The 20,636-nt window shown below is 43.7% G+C and overlaps 1 protein-coding gene across 1 annotated transcript in view; it reads left to right on the forward strand.

Annotated features, from left to right (window-relative positions):
- LOC142744081 (synergin gamma-like) overlaps nucleotides 1-11,885 on the forward strand; it is a 56,284-nt gene extending 44,399 nt beyond the window's left edge. The window contains exon 6 of the mRNA XM_075854788.1: nucleotides 11,008-11,885. Within this exon, the coding sequence (XP_075710903.1) occupies nucleotides 11,008-11,172 (165 nt within the window). The 3' untranslated portion in view covers nucleotides 11,173-11,885. The remainder of the gene's footprint in view (nucleotides 1-11,007) is intronic.
- The last annotated feature ends 8,751 nt before the right edge of the window (nucleotides 11,886-20,636 follow it).

Below are 20,636 nucleotides of genomic sequence, written 5' to 3' on the forward strand. Positions count from 1 at the left end.
TGCAGAACAACTAAAAACCGGAAGCGCCGGAACTCTTGCACGACAGGCACCAACGGCGCCCGACAAAGCCCATTGACTTTAATGGGTTCTGTCGGGTTTCCATCATGGTGTGCTATTTTGTCTGGGATTTCTCACTTGATCTGCGACAGAGGCTCCTTAAGGAGCTAAACACAAAAAATGGTTATGAACCATACCCATTCGAGATCCCAAAATATGCAATCAATATATAGCACGGTGCAGTTTCGGAAGACAATAATTCAAAAATAAAAAAATAAAAATATATTTTCCAAAACAAACCAGGCACTCTTTGGGATAAGATTAATTTTGAATAAATGTTATTAAATTCTATATAAAAATATATTTTAAAGATTTTTTTTTAATATATATATATATATATATATATAATCTCTTTCCTGTTCTTTCCATGATGAAAGACATTTTTGGGGGAAAGGGAAAAGGTTTGAATAAACACATTTTTTTCAAACCAGATGTACACAATTAAAAATGTCTACTGGCCAGGATACCAACCTTTAAAGAGGCTTGTTTTACTAGCTGGGCGTTGTGAATATAAGTGTATGATGCTGACGAATCAGCATCATACACTTCTCATCGTTACCACCCAGCTTCTGGCAGTGCACAGACACACAGTCGGACGAGCGAGGACACGCTGTGTATCTGTGCACTGCCAGAAGCTGGGTGGTAACGATGAGAAGTGTATGATGCTGATTCGTCAGCATCATACACTTCTATTCACAACGCCCAGCTAGTAAAACAAGTAAACACGCCCAGATGTTACAAACACAATACACGCCCAGTTGTCCATTAGAAAGGCTCATTTGCATAAATCGTTTAAAAAAAACAAAAAAAAACGTTACTGTTATCTACATTGCAGCGCCAATCACATGCAATAGGAGATAGGGATTTGATCATCTGTTGACAGAGCCTCTTTAAGGAGCCTCCGACACAGTTATAAACAAGGCCTTAAAGACTATGTACGAAGGGCGTGGCTGGATATCTGCATGTTCTCCTGAGCTCCCTGGCCCGCCTGATCCTGTGTAAAACCTTGCCATCCTGGCTTTCTGACTCCAGGACTTTCCGGATTGTGGTCTACTCATGCCACAGCTACAGACTGCACCCACCATTTTGGGTCTTCCACCCCGCACAGCCTTCTAACCTCTGGCATGGAGCATCGGCGGCTCATGTGGGACACGTGATGCAGACCTATGGTCCCTGGTAAGCTGCAACATTGCCTCTGCGTCCTGCCTGCTATCCACTGTCCCCGCCACTTTCGCTAACTTTCAACCATCGACATTGCTGACGTCCCGCTTATGTGTATCTTGTGGTTGTTCTTTCCCGGTGGCGCCATCTTAGACTGGGACTGCACGTGGCGAAGCCTTCATGTGGTGAGCGTTCGGTGCGGGCGCTTTTTCCCTGCTCCTCTCTATTTTTGCCTACAATACTGCCGCTGCTATGTTCCTCATTATTTCTGATGTGATTTGGGACTGTGGACATTTTGAGATTGTGAGGTGGGGTCTGGCAAAAGCTGATACTGTCTCTGTGACTTGACTGTGTTGTATATCTGTGCCTACTCTAGTTCATCTTTGTGCAATATTGTAAACTGGTGTATAAGAGTGGTGTATTTATCCTAATTGCTCGATCATAGGAGGGGTAGGGGTAAGTCACAACCTGGAGTATCTAAGGCACTCCGATGATGAATCTGTAATGGTCTACCCCAATTTCACTCCCTGGATTTTCTGGATGACCACGCTACCTCTGCTCTCTCTAAAATCCAAGCTAAGGCCCCATGCACACGGACGTAATTACGGGCCCATTTATTTCTATGGCCGACGGACACCTTCCCATATGTCTACGGGAGGGTGTCCGTGCTGTAGAAACCTGGCGAAAAAAATAGGACATGTCCTATTTTTTCATTTTACGGACCGTGCTCCTATACTCTATAATGGGAGCACGGCTCAAAAAAAATGGCCGGCTGTCCGTGGCCATCCGTGCCCGTAATTACGGATCATAATTACGGGCACAGTTGTGTGCATGAAGTCCTACTCCGTGAAAAAGCTAGGACAGTTCTCTAGCACACAGCCCTAATCTCCAGCTGCTTCTCCTGCACCTTCTCTATCATTATTTGATTGATCCATGAGCCCTCTACATGTTCCTTCCCCTCCAGAACCGCATTCTTCATCATCTCACATGGATACAAAATTTGCTGAATTACTTGCTGGCATTAACCCCTATCAGTCCATGTTGGTCAACAAAGTGGATGTGCTATGACAGGACTTTGTTATATTGCGTTAAGACATGCAGAAAATCAGAGAACGCACCACTGAAACAGGGTGTACGATTTCTGATGTGGATGATGCTTTGCGTCACATCCCCTCTCAAATTGCTGATCTACAGAAGCAGGTGGCGGATGACTTTGAAAATCACCTACGGTAAAACAATATCCATGTTGTAGGTTTGCCTGAAAAAAACAGAGGGTCGGACACCGTGGCTTTCCTGGAATGCTGTTTCAAAACACTTTTTTACACTAATGTCTTCTCTCCATTCTTCATTATTGAACAGGCACATTGTGTTCCATCTTGCCCTGGCTTTTCTGGGGGCTCTCCCCGATCACTATTTGCCCGTCTGCTCCATTTTCGGGATAGAGATGCCATTCTACAGGCTGTACGCAAAAAGGGGGAAATTCTTTTCAACAACCGTATCTCCTTTTATCCGGACTTCTCAGTTGCCATATGTAAACATGATGTCCAATTTACGGAAACCTGCGGGAAGCTACTTGAGAAAGGAAACAGATACGCCATGTTGTACCCCGCAAAGTTGAAGGTTGTGGGTGGCCCTAATGCCAGATTTTTTACGACCCCTGCTGAAGCCATGGAGTGGGCTGATGCTGCGCCCTGTATGTTTGGTGGGTCTGACCCGCCTGACTGAGACTCCGTAATATATTCCTTTCTATTGCCTTTTTAGGTTTGTCGATTCCCATATAAATTTGGATGAAGCCAGCAGCCCGGTGATACACGTGGGGTCTTTTAGTCCTGGTGGTGATATAGCCACCACCATCCCTCTCTCTCACTATTGTATTTTGATATACTTTATTAATACATTGTATATGCATTTGTTTGATACCTTGTATTGTCATAGGGAGTTTTATCCTCAACATCGTTGTAGGGAGACATGTTTGTGTACATAGGGGTTTTTTAACCCGGGATGCATATCTCATACATTGTTTTCTATCTGATTGGTGGTGTATGCTATATAATCAGTCTTTTGCCCATGAGTGTTCGTCCTGTGGCCTAACCAGGGGTCAGGACTTGGGTCCATCACACATTTGTGCATTTTTAAGTGTTTTTAGATTTAGTCTGTTTGCTTTTATATTTTGTATTTTGATCAAAATAAAGTGATTTCATTCATATTTAGATTAGCAGTCTGCTATAAGTGTGTCCTTGCTTTACAAATTTGTTACATTAACATTGTAAATTGGAGTGTTAGGGGGCTTAACTCCAAATTTAAAACAGCTACTGTTCTAACTTTTGTTAAAAAGCATTCTCCGCATATTATCTGCTTACAAGAATCCTATGATTCTGGCCCTTAAAAGTGCTTGGGTTGCTAGAGGCTATCATATCACTCTACTTATTCTAATTATTCTTCGGTTTACAACTATGGATTTCCTGGCCAGAGTATTGCAAGCGCTCTGGCTGGGGACTCCTGTCTTAGTCTGTCCTGACCACCAAACGTCTCCCTGTGGAGGTGCCTCAGGTAGCCTGTGACCATTATGGCTGTTATGTTATTTTACATTGCTTGCTGCATAATTTTGTTCTTACTATAGTCAACATTTATGTCCCTCCTCCCCTTGATCCTATACTATTGAAATTGGTGTCTAAAGCTTTAGCTGGCTTCCCTATTGGCCCAATTCTTTATGTTGGGGATTTTAATGCTGTGCCTGTTGATCGTATGGGTGGTCCTGACTCCGCCTCTGTGCATATTAACTCCTGGGCCTCAGCACTCCATCTTACACCGATATGTCGCTGGAAATTTCCTATGTATAGGAAGTATAAATTTCATCCACAGCCCATGAAACATTCTCTAGAATAGATCTTGCCTTGGCCTCACCCTGACCTGCTTTCTATGATCTCATCTATTGATCTCAATGCTAGGAGTATTAAGTAAATATCTGATCACCAGGGGCGTAACTAGGAAAGACTGGGCCCCATAGCAAACTTTTGACTGGGGCCCCCCCTCCCCTTAGTGTCACACAACCCCCCCCCCCTTGTAGATCGTGCCTTTTTTACAGCCCCCACTGTAGAGAACGCCATACAGCCCCCCCTGTAGGTAACGCCATTCAGCCCCCCCTGTAGGTAACGCCATACAGCCCCCCCCTGTAGGTAACGCCATACAGCCCCCCCTGTAGACAACGCCATACAGCCCCCCCTGTAGACAACGCCATACAGCCCCCCCTGTAGACAACGCCATACAGCCCCCCCTGTAGAAAACGCCATACAGCCCCCCCTGTAGAAAACGCCATACAGCCCCCCCTGTAGAAAACGCCATACAGACCCCCCTGTAGACAACGCCATACAGACCCCCCTGTAGACAACGCCATACAGACCCCCCTGTAGACAACGCCATACAGACCCCCCTGTAGACAACGCCATACAGACCCCCCTGTAGACAACGCCATACAGACCCCCCTGTAGACAACGCCATACAGACCCCCCTGTAGACAACGCCATACAGACCCCCCTGTAGACAACGCCATACAGACCCCCCTGTAGACAACGCCATACAGACCCCCCTGTAGACAACGTCATACAGACCCCCCTGTAGACAACGCCATACAGACCCCCCTGTAGACAACGCCATACAGACCCCCCTGTAGACAACGCCATACAGACCCCCCTGTAGACAACGCCATACAGACCCCCCTGTAGACAACGCCATACAGACCCCCCTGTAGACCACGCCATACAGAACCCCCTGTAGGTAACGCCATACAGAACCCCCTGTAGGTAACGCCATACAGAACCCCCTGTAGGTAACGCCATACAGAACCCCCCTGTAGGTAACGCCATACAGCCCCCCCCTGTAGGTAACGCCATACAGCCCCCCCTGTAGGTAACGCCATACAGCCCCCCCTGTAGGTAACGCCATACAGCCCCCCCTGTAGGTAACGCCATACAGCCCCCCCTGTAGGTAACGCCATACAGCCCCCCCTGTAGGTAACGCCATACAGCCCCCCCTGTAGGTAACGCCATACAGCCCCCCCTGTCGGTAACGCCATACAGCCCCCCCTGTCGGTAACGCCATACAGCCCCCCCTGTCGGTAACGCCATACAGCCCCCCCTGTCGGTAACGCCATACAGCCCCCCCTGTAGGTAACGCCATACAGCCCCCCCTGTAGGTAACGCCATACAGCCCCCCCCTGTAGGTAACGCCATACAGCCCCCCCCTGTAGGTAACGCCATTCAGCCCCCCCTGTAGGTAACGCCATTCAGCCCCCCCTGTAGGTAACGCCATACAGCCCCCTGTAGGTAACGCCATACAGCCCCCCCTGTAGGTAACGCCATACAGCCCCCCCCTGTAGGTAACGCCATACAGCCCCCCCTGTAGATGGTGCCATACAGCCCCCCCTGTAGGGAATGCCATACAGACCCCCCTGTAGGGAATGCCATACAGACCCCCCTGTAGGGAATGCCATACACCCCCCCCCTGTAGGGAACGCCATACAGCCCCCCCCCATGTAGGTAACGCTATACAGCCCCAACCCTCTAAAAAAATCCGACCTATAGTGTGTCCTACAAAAGACATGTATCCCCTATCCACAGGATAGGGGATACATGTGTGATCGCTGGCATCGATAGGGAGAACGGGGGACCGAAAGTCCCCCCAAGTTCTCCATGACTAACCTCTGACTTCCGGAGTCTGCGCAGCTCAATAAAAATGAAAGGAGCACTGGTCACGCATGCGCACAAGCGCGACCGGCGCTTCATTCATTTCTACGGAGCTGCCGACACAGACCCCGGAAGTCCGAGGTTTGTGATGGAGAACTTCAGGGGACTGAAAGTCCCCCGTTCTCCCTATCAATGCCAGCGATCACACCTGTATCCCCTATCAAGTGGATAGGGGATACATGTCTTTTGTTTAATGGCAGAGCAGGGAGATACCTCCCTGCTCTGCCGTAGTGATCAGTGGCTAGCGGCTGCTAGCGGAGCCTCCGGCCATGGTGGGGGCCCGTGCTGGCGGGCGAAACGGGCCCCCTCATGCCGCGGGCCCCTGCTACGGCGGTAGTTATGCCACTGCTGATCACTCTGCCCATGCTTTAACGTTCCTGGCCAGACCCACATCTGACTCCTGGATTTGGAGACTCCATCCTGCCTGGTTGTTCTTGCCGGAGGTCTCTGTGCTGGTTACAACTGCTCATGAAGATTACTGAGCGAATAACTCTGATCACCCTTACACCCTAGATAAATAGGATGCATATAAAGCTATGATTAGACGAGCATTGATGGCAGGAGTGGCTGGGCAGAGACGTGTACATAAAGATAGGTAGGCTTCCCTGACTATTGATGTGCAGAGAGCTGAGCGGGACTACCTTGCTGATCCCCAGCCCACTTCCAAGCGCAGAGGGTGCAGGCACAGAGGGATCTTCTTATCTTAACTACGGAACAAACTAAGAAACACATGTTATTCACTGGGGCCTCAGTGTTTGAATTTGGAGACAAAAATGGTAAATTACTGGCATATCTGGCAGGCTCTGAGCGCCCCTGTATTTCTATCCCGTCTATAAGATCTCAGGCTGGTGTTTTCCACACTGCTCCCGATTATATTAATCGGGTGTTTAAAAATTATTATAACACTCTCTATAGCTCAAGATGCTGTGTCTCCCAGCAAAAGATGTAAGGTTTTCTGGATGGGCTTTCTGTGTGGCGTCTCTCTGCTGCTCAGGTATTTGAGTTGGATGGTCTGATTACTGAAGACCATATAGAACAGGCCATTAAATCTTTGCCTTCAGGTAAAACACCGGAGCTCGATAGGTTGGTGGGTGATTGGTGTAAGACTAGCTGTGAGGTTCTGGTGCCTAGACTTGTGGAGTTATACTCTGATGCTTTGGATCAGGGTGTCCAGCCTAACTCCATGCTCGAGGCACTCATGTGTTGTTGAAGCCAGGGAAGACCCATTTATCTCCGATTCCTATCTCCCTCCTTAATACAGACATAAAAATTATTTCTAGAATTTTTGCTATAAGATTGAACAGGATTATCCTGTCCCTTATTCACCCAGACCAGACTGGCTTTATGCCCAGGAAGGGTACCTATATTAACATACAAAGATTTTTCCTTAATATTGCTTCTGCACGCCATGACCCCTCTCCGGGATTCGTTCTCTCTCTTGACACATGTAAAGACTTTGATTGTATTCAACTGCAGTACCTCTGGACCCTTTTGTCCTGGCTGAATTTTGGCCCCAAGTTTACTGCCCTTGTTTGGTTGTATGAGGGCCCCGGTGCACGAGTGAGAATGAATCTTAACATTTCTGAACCTTTCCCCCCTCAATCGTGGTACCCGGCAGGATTGTCCATTGTCTCCTCTCCTGTTTGCCCTTGTGATTGAACCCTTGCATTGGCTATTTGCCAAACCTCTACTATACAGGGCATTCCTAGACGTTCCCTCATTGAGAAAGTCTCCATATATCCTGATGACATCCTTGTGTATCTAGTGGATGGTGGTCCTTCTCTGGCTTCCCTACAAACTCTCTTATAGAGGATTTTGTTGCATTCTCGTGCCTGGTGGTAAATTGTTCTAAATCAGTTTCCGGTCTCCCTGCAGCACTGATCCCAGCAGACTCTTCCTGTCCCTTTTTTACAGGTAGTTTCCCAATTTAAATATCTTGGGGTTTTAATCTCCCTCAACCTCTTAGACTACACTGCACTTAACTTTCATCCCTTGATAGTCTCCACTGAGTAGAAGCTTAATACTTGGGGGTCTCCTCTCTTTCCCTATATGTTAGAATAAATCTGTTTTAAGATGATTTACCTCCCTAAATTCCTTTATGTTTTCAACTTGTCCAATATTATTGCCTTTGATAGTGTTTTATATTCCTTTTATTGGCAGGGAGGTACTCCTAGATTCGGTTTTTGCCTTCTGCAGGCCCCTAGGCATCGGGGTGGGATGGCAGCGCCTAATCTTTATTTGTATTACTTGGCTTCTCACCTAGTTTTCGCACGCTGGTGGATTGATCTGAAAATGAGTAATGCTGTCACTGCCTTAGCAGGTGCACTTATGAGTTCCTATGAGAGTCTCACTAATTTAATTCTCCCACTTCAAACTGTTGCTTGAGCCTGGAAGATTGCCCATGTTGTTCTCCAGGCTTCTGCCACCCCACCGTACTCCCCTAGAACTCCCTTTGTGGTCGAATCCCTGTTTGTCCCATCTTGAGTCTCCGCTGGGGGTGGTGCTGTGGGCTGGAGCAGGGATTATCTTTTTGGGTCAGCTCTATTCTATTGAAGGTAGTTTTGTCTGAACTTGGGGATTGGCATGGGATCCTGAGAAGCTATTTTTTTCCCCCCACTATCTCGAGTTTCACTATCGCCTTTTGCAGCACAATTTGGCTGCCTAACACCTGTATTAGCTTTCTCCAAGTTGGCCTTCTCTGGGTGGCATAGAGATTATTCCTGACCTGTCTGAGGATGAGTGGAGGGAGGTTGTACTTTCCTTCTTTAGGCCCCATGCACACGAACGTGCTTTTGCGGCCGCAATTCCCCCCAAAATCCACGGGAGAATTGCGGCCCCATTCATTCCTATGGGGCCATGCACACGACCGTGGCTTCCACAGTCCGTGCATGGCCCCGGAGTCCGGACCGCAGAAAGAACAGGCAAGCCTTATTACGGCCGTGTTCTGTGGTCCGGGTTCATTGAAAATAATGGACACAGCCCGCGATTTGGAGGCGGCTCGCGGCTGAGACTCGGTGGCCGGCCGACCCGAAAATCACAGCCGTGCACATGGCTACGGTCATGTGCATGAGGCCTAAGTTCTGTGGTGAGTGCAAGGGACTTTTTAATTCAAGACAGGTTTCTCCATTGGGTATATTACACAACGCTCAGGCTTCAGAAAATTAGCGCCTCTACTTCAGATTCCTGTTTTCGATTTTAGTCTGCTGTGGGTACATACATCCATTGTGTGTGATTATGCCCTAAGGTTTTGCCCTTTTGGATGAAGATTGTTGAATTCCTTCATGATCACTTTGAGTTTCCACATGTCCTCACCCCTCAGATATGCTTATTGGGTATTATGAATGATGTAGTACAATACTTTTATGATGTTTTTTCACTTTACCTTATTTTGTAGTAGAAAAATTCTTATTATGGCCTGCAATAAATAACCTCATTGATAGCATGTCAAGGCATGTAAGTGCGTGTATTTCTGCACGCGTCTCTCATACTACTGAATAAATGAAGATGTTTGGAATATTTTGATTCCATTTTATTATTGTTTGCATATCATTAACATGTTTATTGATCCTGTGATTTCCACAATTCCAAAACTTTTCCTTCTTGGTGTTGCAATTTCAATCCGCCGCATCTACCCCCCTCCTAATATCCATTGTATCCATTTTGTGTGTGGAATCTCTCCTTCCAGTTCTATCCTATTATGATACTCCAATCATTGCAATGCTGTACAACTGTTTTATTTCTTATGTTTTATGTTTATTGAAAACAAAAAGAAAAACTTTTAAAGGCAATGACTTTTTTTTTTTTTTATAAATCATTGTTTTAGGTGATTTGAACCATCTTTTAAATTTAATTTTAACAAAAATTTTGTTTTACTTGTATCCTGTATACATAGAAGCTGTTTCTTATGTCAAAGCCACAGCCATTAGGTCAGAAGCTGTATCTTAAAAAGTAAAAACAATTATTAATTTAAAAGTTGCTCTAAATCACCTAACACATTGTTTTATTTAAAAAAAAATTGGAGTTCAAAAGTTATACATAGCCTTTAAGAGAAGTTTCTTATGGACGGTTGTTTGCAGTGTTTATTTCCCAGTAGTTGTCCACCATTGCCCGTAGGATTTAGCAGAGACAGCAACCTTTACTTCACACTAAATTAATGGTGGAAGAGGCTACCATTAAGGGTATGTTCACACGCTAAACAAAAAAACGGCTGTAAAATACGGAGCTGTTTTCAAGAGAAAGCAGCCTCTGATTTTTAGCCGTTTTTAAAGCATCAAGCGTTTTTTTTATGCATTTTTTTAAGGACATTTTTGGAGCTGTTTTTTCTATTGACACGATGAAAAATGGCTCCAGAAACGGCTCAGGAAGTGACATGCACTTCTTTTTTACGGGACTTTTTAAAAAAAACTCCCCATGGGAACGAAACGCCGTTTTTCCCATTGAAATCAATGGGCAGATGTTTGAAGGCATTCAACCCCCGTATTTTCAGCTGATTTTTGGGGCGTTTACGGCCCGAAAAACAGCAGAAAATAAGCGGTGTGAACATACCCTCACCCTGCAGAGCTTGTAATTTTTCCATAAGCAATAATTCGGTGAGACATTTAATGTGCACACTAGAGCGCCTGTCAACACTGGTTGGCAGCACCCCAATGCAATTTTTGTTTTTTAAACCATCTGGGCAGTGTCCTAATAACAATAGACAGCAGCTGAGGTGAAATGAGTTCGGTATTCTAGCAAGTATTGCAAATTAAAATGGAGGTCTACATGAAAGATACAATATAAATACACTAAGGAACTGTTCACATCTGTCTTGAAGGCTCTGTTCAAAGCCTCCATCACAGATTCCATCATATCAAAATAGCAGATAAGTCAGAAGAACCCTATGGACCCATTTTAAGTCAGTAGGGTTTGTTATGCGATAGATCCAGCTTTGCATAGTGATTTCTGTTATAAATGGAAGGCAAGACGTAAGTGTGAACAGAGCCTAAGCCATTGTTAAGAATTTTCTTAATATTTGAGACTATTGATACTTATCCATTTTGTTTTCTAGTTCCCATCTGAAGTAATGCTTGATGTTGGAGGACGTTCCTATCACCCCAGCTGTGCCAACTTCTGGATACATTGTACCAACTCTACTTTGCCTGTTCTGTCTTGTCACAATAACTGTTCAGCTTGTGTGAAAACTAAACAAGGAGTTCTTGGAGTTACACCATAAAGACCTTGGGATTTTATAGATTTACACAAGGACAAAGCTATTTATTTTACCTTCTTTTAACCCAGCTATTATTTTTCTCGTATGGAGCTATTAAGGTGTGAAGATTCATTGATACATAATGAAGATGCTTCATAGAGGAACATCTGAGAAATATCGGAATCCCCGATATAGTAGATATAGATATAGTAGAAGAGCAGAAGTATGTTCTGTTAAAATATTTTTTTTATGTGATAAAGGTGAATAACAAACCCTTTTAAATTTAAATCTTTTGACATGACGTTGAGACATCAGAAAAAAGTATATGATGGGGCTTGACTGATCACAAGAATGACGGGGCCAAAATTTATCACAGTTATGCTGATAGCTCTCACATAGAAATCAATTTCAAAGGGAGGCAATCCGCACAACGTAAAGATACAGAAATCTCTGAGTCAACCCCTTAAGGTCACGGACAATTTTCGGTTTTTTCCTCCCTGCATTTTATTTTTTGTCGACCTAGCCGTATGAGGGCTTGTTTTTTGCGGGACAAGTTGTAGTTTTTCCTGGCACCATTTAACGTTCCACATAGTGCAGTGGAAAACTGAAAAAATATATATTTGTGGGGTGAAATGGGCAAAAAACATTACGCCATTATTTCCGGGTTTCGTTTTTATGGCGTTCATCAGGTGGTTAAAAGACATGTTCACTATATTCTACAGGTTGATACGATTATGCCGATTAACAAATTATTATTTTTTATTTTTTTTTAAGTTTTACCACTTTTATAAAAATAAACTATTTGTAAAAAAATATTGTTTTGTGTCACCATATTCTGAGAGCCATCACTTTTATTTTTCATTCAATTGAGTGATGTGAAGGCTTATTTTTTGTGGGGCGAGCTGTAGATTTTATTGGTACCATTTTAGGGTACACACAACTTTTTGATCACTTTGTATTCCATTTTTTGGGGGAGCTAAGGTGACAAAAAAACAGCAATTTGGGTGTTTTAATTATTTTATCTACGGCATTCACCGAGCAGGTAAGGCCCCATGCACACGAACTTATTTTTTCCTGTCCGTAAATACTGGCGTAAATACAGGTCCTTGGTCACACGTATTCGACCCGTATTGCACCAGTATTTACGGACCCGTGCCCATAAATACGGGTCCGGTGTCACCAGTATTCCACCCGTATTTACGGGCACATTTTCGATGCAAAATTGCACTGCACTAATCGGCAGCCCTTCTCTCCATCAGTGCAGGATAAAGAGAAAGGACAGCCCTTTCCGTAGTAAAAGTAAAAGAAATTCACACTTACCCGGCCGTTGTCTTGGTGACGCGTCCCTCTTTCGACATCCAGCCCGACCTCCCTGGATGATGCGGCAGTCCATGTGACCGCTGCAGCCTGTGATTGGCTGCAGCGGTCACTTGGGCTGTAACGTCATCCCGGGAGGCCGGACAGGAGGAAGAAGCAGGGAGTTCTCGGTAGGTATGAACTTCTATTTTTTTTACAGGTTGATCTACATTGTGATCGGTAGCCACTGTCCAGGGTGCTGAAACAGTTACTGCTGATCGTTTAACTCTTTCAGCACCCTAGACAGTGACTATCCACTGACGTCGCCTAGCAACGCTCACGTAATTACGGGTGCACACACGTAGTCACCCGTAATTACGGGAGCCCCATAGACTTCTATGGGCCTGCCCGTGCCGTAATTACGGCCTGAAATGTTCTATATTTTAGGAAAATCAGCGAAAAATAACATTTGCATAATAATTTGCATAATAATTTGGAATGCGGTGTAGAAAGTTTCTAAACCCTTTAGGTGTTTCACAGGAATTAAAGCAAAGTAAAGGGGAAATTTACAAATTTCAATCCATTTTTTTCTGTAACACAAAAGGTTTTACCAGAGAAACGCAACTCAATATTTATTGCCCAGATTCTGCCGTTTTTAGAAATATCCCACATGTGGCCCTAGTGTGGTAATGGACTGAAACACCGGCCTCCGAAGCAAAGGAGCACCTAGTGGATTTTGGGGCCTCCTTTTTAATAGAATATATTTTAGGCACCATGTCAGTTTGAAGAGGTCTTGTGGGGCCAAAACAGTGGCAACACCCCCAAAAAAACACAATTTGGCAAACTACACCCCTCAAGGAATTTATCAAGGGGTATAGTGAGCGTTTTAACCTTACAGTTTTTTTGCTGAATTTAGTGGAATTAGTCCGTAAAAATTAAAATCTAAATTTTTTCCAATAAAACCAGGAATAAAGAAGAAAAAGCACCCCAAGATTTGTAAAGCAATTTCTCCTGATTATGGCAATACCCCATATGTGGTCATAAACGGCTGTTTGGACACACAGCAGGGCTCAGAAAGGAACGCTATTTGGCTTTTGGAGCTCAAGTTTGCTGGATTGGTTTTCGGGTGTCATGTCGCATTTGCAAAGCCCCTGTGGGACCAAATCAGTGGACACCCCCCAGAAGTGACCCCATTTGGGAAACTACAGCCCTAAAAAGAATTTATCTAGGGGTCTAGTGAGCATTTTGATTCTATAGGTTTTCTTCTGAATTTAGTGTACTTAGGCCGTGAAAACTTCTCTTGTTTTTTATTATTATTTTTTTTACGGCGTTCACCGTGCGCTATAAATGACACATTTAATTCTGTGGATCGATGTGATTATGGCGATACCATATGTATATAGGTTTTTTATGTTTTACGATGTTTGGACTTTAAGGACTTTATAAGGGAAAAAGGGCAATTTTTTTTTTATTTTTGTTTTTTTTTTTTTAAATTTTGTTATTTTTAAGTTTTACTTTTTTACTTTTGTACTATTTTTTTTGTAACTTTTTTTAACTTTCTTTTTTTTTTAGTCCCACTATGGAGCATGTCCTATTTTTCGTATTTTACGGGCCGTGCTCCCATATTTTGTAACTTTTTTCCTATTCCCACTAGGGACTTGAAGATCCCATTGTTGGATCGTTGTTCCACTGCTCTGTAATACTTATGTATTGCAGGGTATTATACCTGTCAGGTTCCCACTGACAGGGGGCATATTAGGTCCTAATTGTCTTCCATAGATAGCAACAATCACTCCCCCCCCCCCCCACAATAGCATAGCGGGGTGCAGATATTGTTATAACAACTTGAATGCGGCGGTCGCTATTGACCACCGCATTTAAGGGGTTAATCGGTTCGGATCATCCCTGTGATCCGACCCGATGTTTTCCCCCAGTACTAAGGCTGCTAGTAGTAGCCCGTACTTGGATATGCCGGGCGGTGGGGAGTGCCAGTGTGCTCTATTAGGAGCACACGTAGATTAACGGGTTGCAGGCACAAGGACCAGTGCTGCAGCCCGTTAATCTACGTTGGGTGGTCGGGAAGGGGTTAACAAACTTTCTATTACATTTTTGTGTTGGGTTCGAAATATTTATTGGTAGTTTTATTCCACAACTGAACTGATTAAAGTAATAATTAGTTTTAACGTCTCAGCTGTTTTACCCATGGTTGTACTAGTTACTTTTGTTTTTATGAAAGTCATAGCTCTTTTTTTTTTTATGCTACATAGACATAGGGGGGGGAGTTTTATTTGGACAGGGTTTTCATGTGCCAAACTTAAACTAAAGTCTGGCAAAGTGAAATACGCCAAATGTATTAAGAGGCGCATGCATCAGACCTGCCTGAATTTTCTTGTGGAAGCAGTAGGCAGCCATAATTTTATTATTCAACTCCATCTCTATGCAGTGGATATGGAGCGCTGTATCAGAAATACAGCTGTAAAGATATATTAGGAAATTAATCAGAAGAGAATTTCTAACCTATTTAGAATGAAGAATAAAAACAAAATGCTATTCAAGAGTGAATAATAACATTAAAACTTTTAAAGACTTTACAGAATAAGTAGTCATGTGTGTGTAAATGAGAAATAACCCTATTTCTGGCCCTAACATTACTTGTAACATGCATTTTTTTTTTTAGCAGATTACCCTCTGCAGGCTCTAGTTCTCAGTTTTCTTTAAGCTAGTGGACGGAGCCTAACTGCTATCACGTCTGGCATACACTGTGTAGTAATATATAGTGCTCAAAAAAATTTCACATAGAAAATAATTTTAATTTTTCAATCCACAGACACAAATGGTGACGTTTCAGTCAATTCTAAGAACTTTATCAAACCGTCGGTCAAAACAGTAGAATATAGAATAATTAAATGAAACAAAAATTACAAAATGTCACAATTCACAGAAAATAAAATAATCAAATAACCCATAAGATGTGCTAATGCAGCAAATAACATATAAGATAATACCTTGTACATATTAATAATCATATGTGCTACCACAATGTCAAATGAAAAAGAAATATGCTCTGCATTACCAAAAATTTAATTCAAGTATTCTCCAAGCCTAAGCATGGTATAAATGATCTAACGAAGGAATGTTCTAACCTTACTCGATTGCGTGTGAACTTTCAGTAAGAACCGCTCTATACTGCGACATCCGCCGCCAGTCAGGGAAAGAGCACTACTAAATTCAATCCAGACGAGTTTTTAAACTCTGATCCGATCACATTATCAGCGACTGATATGATTACGTTGTCACGAGGGGTACGTGGACCCACTGGCCCGCACCGCCTTGATGGTATGGCAGCTTGCCAACAGGACACAGGTCACAGTCTATAGATTGTATAGTGTACCTGTGGTAGCTCAGACAGTAGCAAGACAGGCTCGGCTGGGACTAGGCAGCAGGCAGGCGTGGTGTAGCAGGACAGGTGTGGAACACAGCACGACTTCAGCTCAACACGGCACTTGACCAGGATAGCACGGAATATAGTTTACAGGTAGCAGAAATGGGGAACACTGGGAACTGGAAAACACTTAGGAGACCATTTGCATAGACATACTAGGATAACGACAACAAGGCTCAGGCATTGGAGGGAGGGGCACAGCCCTTCTTATACTCCAGGGTGCTCTGGGAGCAATCAGCTCAATCTCCTACCTGTGTGCGACCTGGCTCCTTGTCTGGACTGAGCTTGCGAGCGCACCCTGGTGATCACTGTGGAACAGGACGGCCGCATGTGCAGACATCTCTGGAAAAAAGGGTGTCGACCTGATGGAAGGAGTTTGTGGTCAGCAACCACGGACGTTACAGTATGCCCCCTCCTCTTGGGAACAGAACGAGAGGGAAACTTCTTAATGAGGATAGGAGCATTGAGATTCGCTTCTGGCTCCCAGGACCTCTGCTCCGGAACAAACCCCCTCCAATCCACTAAATAAAAGGTTCTTCCTCTTACTTTTTTAGTGTCCAAGATCTCCTTAACCTCAAAAGTATCTGATGAACCTCTGGGAGCCACTGCAGGAGTGGACGTCTTGGAGTAGCGGTTCAAGATCACAGGCTTCAACAGGGAGACATAGAAGGAGTTGTACCTGTGGTAGCTCAGATAGTAGCAAGTCTGGCTCGGCTGGGACTAGGCAGCAGCCAAGCGTGGTGTAGCAGGACAGGCGTGGAATACAGCACAGCACGACTTCAGCTCAACACGGCACTTGACCAGAATAGCACGGGATACATGTTACAGGTAGCAAGAACAGGGAACACTGGGAACTGGAAAACACTTAAGAGACCATTTGAATAGACAACAAGGCTTAGGCATTGGAGGGGGGGACACAGCCCTTCTTATAGTCCAGGGTGCTCTGGGAGCAATCAGCCCAATCTCCCACCTGTGTGCGACCTGGCTCCTTGTCTGGATTGATCTCGCAAGCGCACCCTGGTAGTCACTGTGGAACAGGACGGCCGCATCTGCAGACTTCTCTGGAGAGAAGGGCGTCGACCGGATGGAAGGCGTTTGTGGTCAGCGACAGAGGACCTTACATACGTTACTTCCGAGAACCCTAATGATGGTTACGAAGTAACAAAATCTATGTTTACACATTTGACGGAACCACCGGAACTCGTCCAGTCACATGATCGAAAATGTGTAATAGATCACATGATTCTTAACACTTACGGGTTGGGTCTACAACCCCGGTCACTAGGTTGCAGGTATTATATTTGTGTGAATATATATATATATATTTATTTACAGTGAAGGAAATAAGTATTTGATCCCTTGCTGATTTTGTAAGTTTGCCCACTGTCAAAGACATGAACAGTCTAGAATTTTTAGGCTAGGTCAATTTTACCAGTGAGAGATAGATTATATAAAAAAAAATCACATAGTTAAAATTATATATATTTATTTGCATTGTGCACAGAGAAATAAGTATTTGATCCCTTTGGCAAACAAGACTTAATACTTGGTGGCAAAACCCTTGTTGGCAAGCACAGCAGTCAGATGTTTTTTGTAGTTGATGATGAGGTTTGCACACATGTTAGATGGAATTTTGGCCCACTCCTCTTTGCAGATTATCTGTAAATCATTAAGATTTCGAGGCTGTCGCTTGGCAACTCGGATCTTCAGCTCCCTCCATAAGTTTTCGATGGGATTAAGGTCTGGAGACTGGCTAGGTCACTCCATGACCTTAATGTGCTTCTTTTTGAGCAACTCCTTTGTTGCCTTGGCTGTATCTTTTGGGTCATTGTCGTGCTGGAAGACCCAGCCACGAGCCATTTTTAATGTCCTGGTATATAAAGCTCAGACATATGAAATATATATGCAATGTTACTTAGAATTTAGAGAATAGATAAATATTATTATACGCATATTGTCACGGCTCGGGTGTGGACACACTGGGCCGTAACGCGTAGCGGAGTAGCAGCTTGCCAAAAAGGTACAAAACAATGTCTATAGTTCAGAACGGGTACCTGAGGCAATGTAGACAATGGCGGAAGCACGACTTGACTTTCACAGCAGGTAACGCTGCGGATGCAGCGGGAAGGCACAACTTGACTTTCACTTGTAGATACAATAGCATGGGATACAGGGTACAGGCAGCAGGAACGGGTAACACTGGGAACTGGAAAACACTGGGAGACCTTTTGCAAGACAAACTAGGGTATACAACAACGCTCAGGCAAGGAACCAGTGGGCAGAGCCACTTTTTATAGTCCAGCAGCCATTTGGGCTGATAATTGATATTAGACAGCTGGACGCGTACTGGCCCTTTAAGGCCGTGCACGCGCGCCCTGCGGGAAACAGTACGAGGACCAGGAAGAGAGTGCCGGCGTCTCCCTGGAGGGAGCGGACGCCGAGAAGAGAGCTGTCCATAGCCGGGATTGTCAAAGGGTGAGTTTGAACGACGACCCCCAGCCATGGGCGTAACACATATAATTAGGGTATGTAATAAATAGACACATATTTAGCTACATGGAGTGCAAACAGCCACGACGCTATCCGGTAAAGTCTTTCTTGAACGAACAGCATTCCAGAATAGTGTATTTCAACAAGCCTGTCCGTACAGAAGAAAATTATTTGTTAGAATATCACAGCTTTTCAAATTTAATATACATAAAGTTGCATTTAACCCCTTCAAGACACAGCCTGTTTTGGCCTTCAGGACACAGCCAATTTTTTCAAATCTGACATGTTTCACTTTATGTGGTGGTAACTTCGGAATGCTTTTACCTATCCAAGCGATTCTGAGATTGTTTTCTCGTGACACATTGGACTTTATGTTACTGGCAAAATTTCCTCAATACATTAAGTATTTAATTGTGAAAAATACCAAAATTTAGCAAAAAATTGCAAACATTAGCATTTTTCTAAATTTATATGTATCTGCTTGTAAGACAGATAGTAATACCACACAACATAGTTGCTAATTAACATCACCCATATGTCTACTTTAGATTGGCATCGTTTTTTGAACATCCTTTTATTTTTCTATGACATCACAAGGCTTAGAACTTTAGCAGCAATTTCTCACATTTTCAAGAAAATTTCAAAAGGCTATTTTTGCAGGGGCCAGTTCAGTTGTGAAGTGGATTTTAGGGCCTTATATATTAGAAACCCTCGATAACTCGCCCCATTTTAAAAACTTCACCCCTCAAAGTATTCAAAACAGCATTTAGAAAGTTTCTTAACCCTTTAGATGTTTCACAGGAATTAAGGCAAAGTAGATGTGAAATGTTCAAATTTCTTTTTTTTTTTTGCAGAAATTCATTTTTCATCTATTTTTTTTGTAACACAGAAAGTTTTACCAGAGAAACGCAACTCAATATCTATTTCCCAGATTCTGGCGTTTTTAGAAATACCCCACATGTGGCCCTAGTGCACTTATTGACTGAAGCACCGGCCTCAGAAACAAAGGAACACCTAGAGGATTTTGGGGCCTCCTTTTTATAAGAAAATATTTTAGGCTCCATGTCGGGTTTGAAAGGCTCTTGCGGCACCAAAACAGTGGAAATCCCCCAAAAGTGACCCCATTTTGGAAACTATACCCCTTGAGGAAATTATCTAGGGGTATAGTGAGCATTTTGACACCGCAGGTTTTTTGCAGAAATTATTGTAAGTAGGCCGTGAAAATGAAAATCTACATTCTTTCAAAGAAAATGTAGGTTTAGCTTATTTTTTCTAATTTCCACAAGGACTAAAAGGAGAAAATGCACCACTACTTTTGTAAAGCAATTTCTCCCGAGTAAAACAATACCCCGCATGTGGTCATAAACGGCTGTTTGGACACACGGCGGAGCTTAGAAGGGAAAGAGCGCCATTTGGCTTTTGGAGCTCAAATTTAGCAGGAATGGTTTGCGGAGACCACGTCGCATTTGCAATGCCCCTAAGGGACCAAAACAGTGAAAACACCAAAAAAGTGACTCCATTTAGGAAACTACACCCCTTGAAGAATCCATCTAGGGGTGTAGTGAGCATTTTGAACCCACAGGGGTTTCATAGATTTTATTAGAATTGGGCAGTGAAGATAAAAAAAAAAATCCTTTTTTTCCAATAAGACGTAGCTTTAGCTCAACATTTTTCATTTTCTCAACAAATAAAGGAATAAAAGAACCCCAACATTTGTAAAGCAACTTCTCTGGAGTACGGCAATACCCCATTTGTGGTCATAAACTGCTGTTTGGGCATACGGCAAGGATCAGAAGAGAAGGAGTGCCGTTTGGCTTTTGGAGCACAGATTTTGCTGGATTGGTTTCTTGACACCATGTCACTTTTGCAAGGCTCCTAAGGTACCAGTACAGTGGAAACTCCCCAAAAGTGACTCGATTCACGAAACTACACCCCTTGAGGAATTCACCTAGGGGTGTAGTGAGCATTTTGACCCCACAGGTGTTTCATAGATTTTATTAGAATTGGGCAGTGAAAATAAAAAAAATCCTTTTTCTTCAATAAGACGTAGTTTTAGCTGAAAATGTTTCATATTCTCAACAAATAAATGAAAAAAAGCACCCCAACACTTGTAAAGCAACTTATCCTGTGTACGGCAATACCACATATGTGGTAATAAACTGCTGTTTAGGCACAGAGTAGGGCTCAGAAGGGAAGGAGCGCCATTTGGCTTTTGGAGTACAGATTTTGCTGGATTGGTTTCTGGTCGCTATGTCGCATT

Source organism: Rhinoderma darwinii, chromosome 1 (genome assembly GCF_050947455.1).
Source record: "Rhinoderma darwinii isolate aRhiDar2 chromosome 1, aRhiDar2.hap1, whole genome shotgun sequence".
In the NCBI taxonomy this organism is placed as follows: Eukaryota; Metazoa; Chordata; class Amphibia; order Anura; family Rhinodermatidae; genus Rhinoderma; species Rhinoderma darwinii.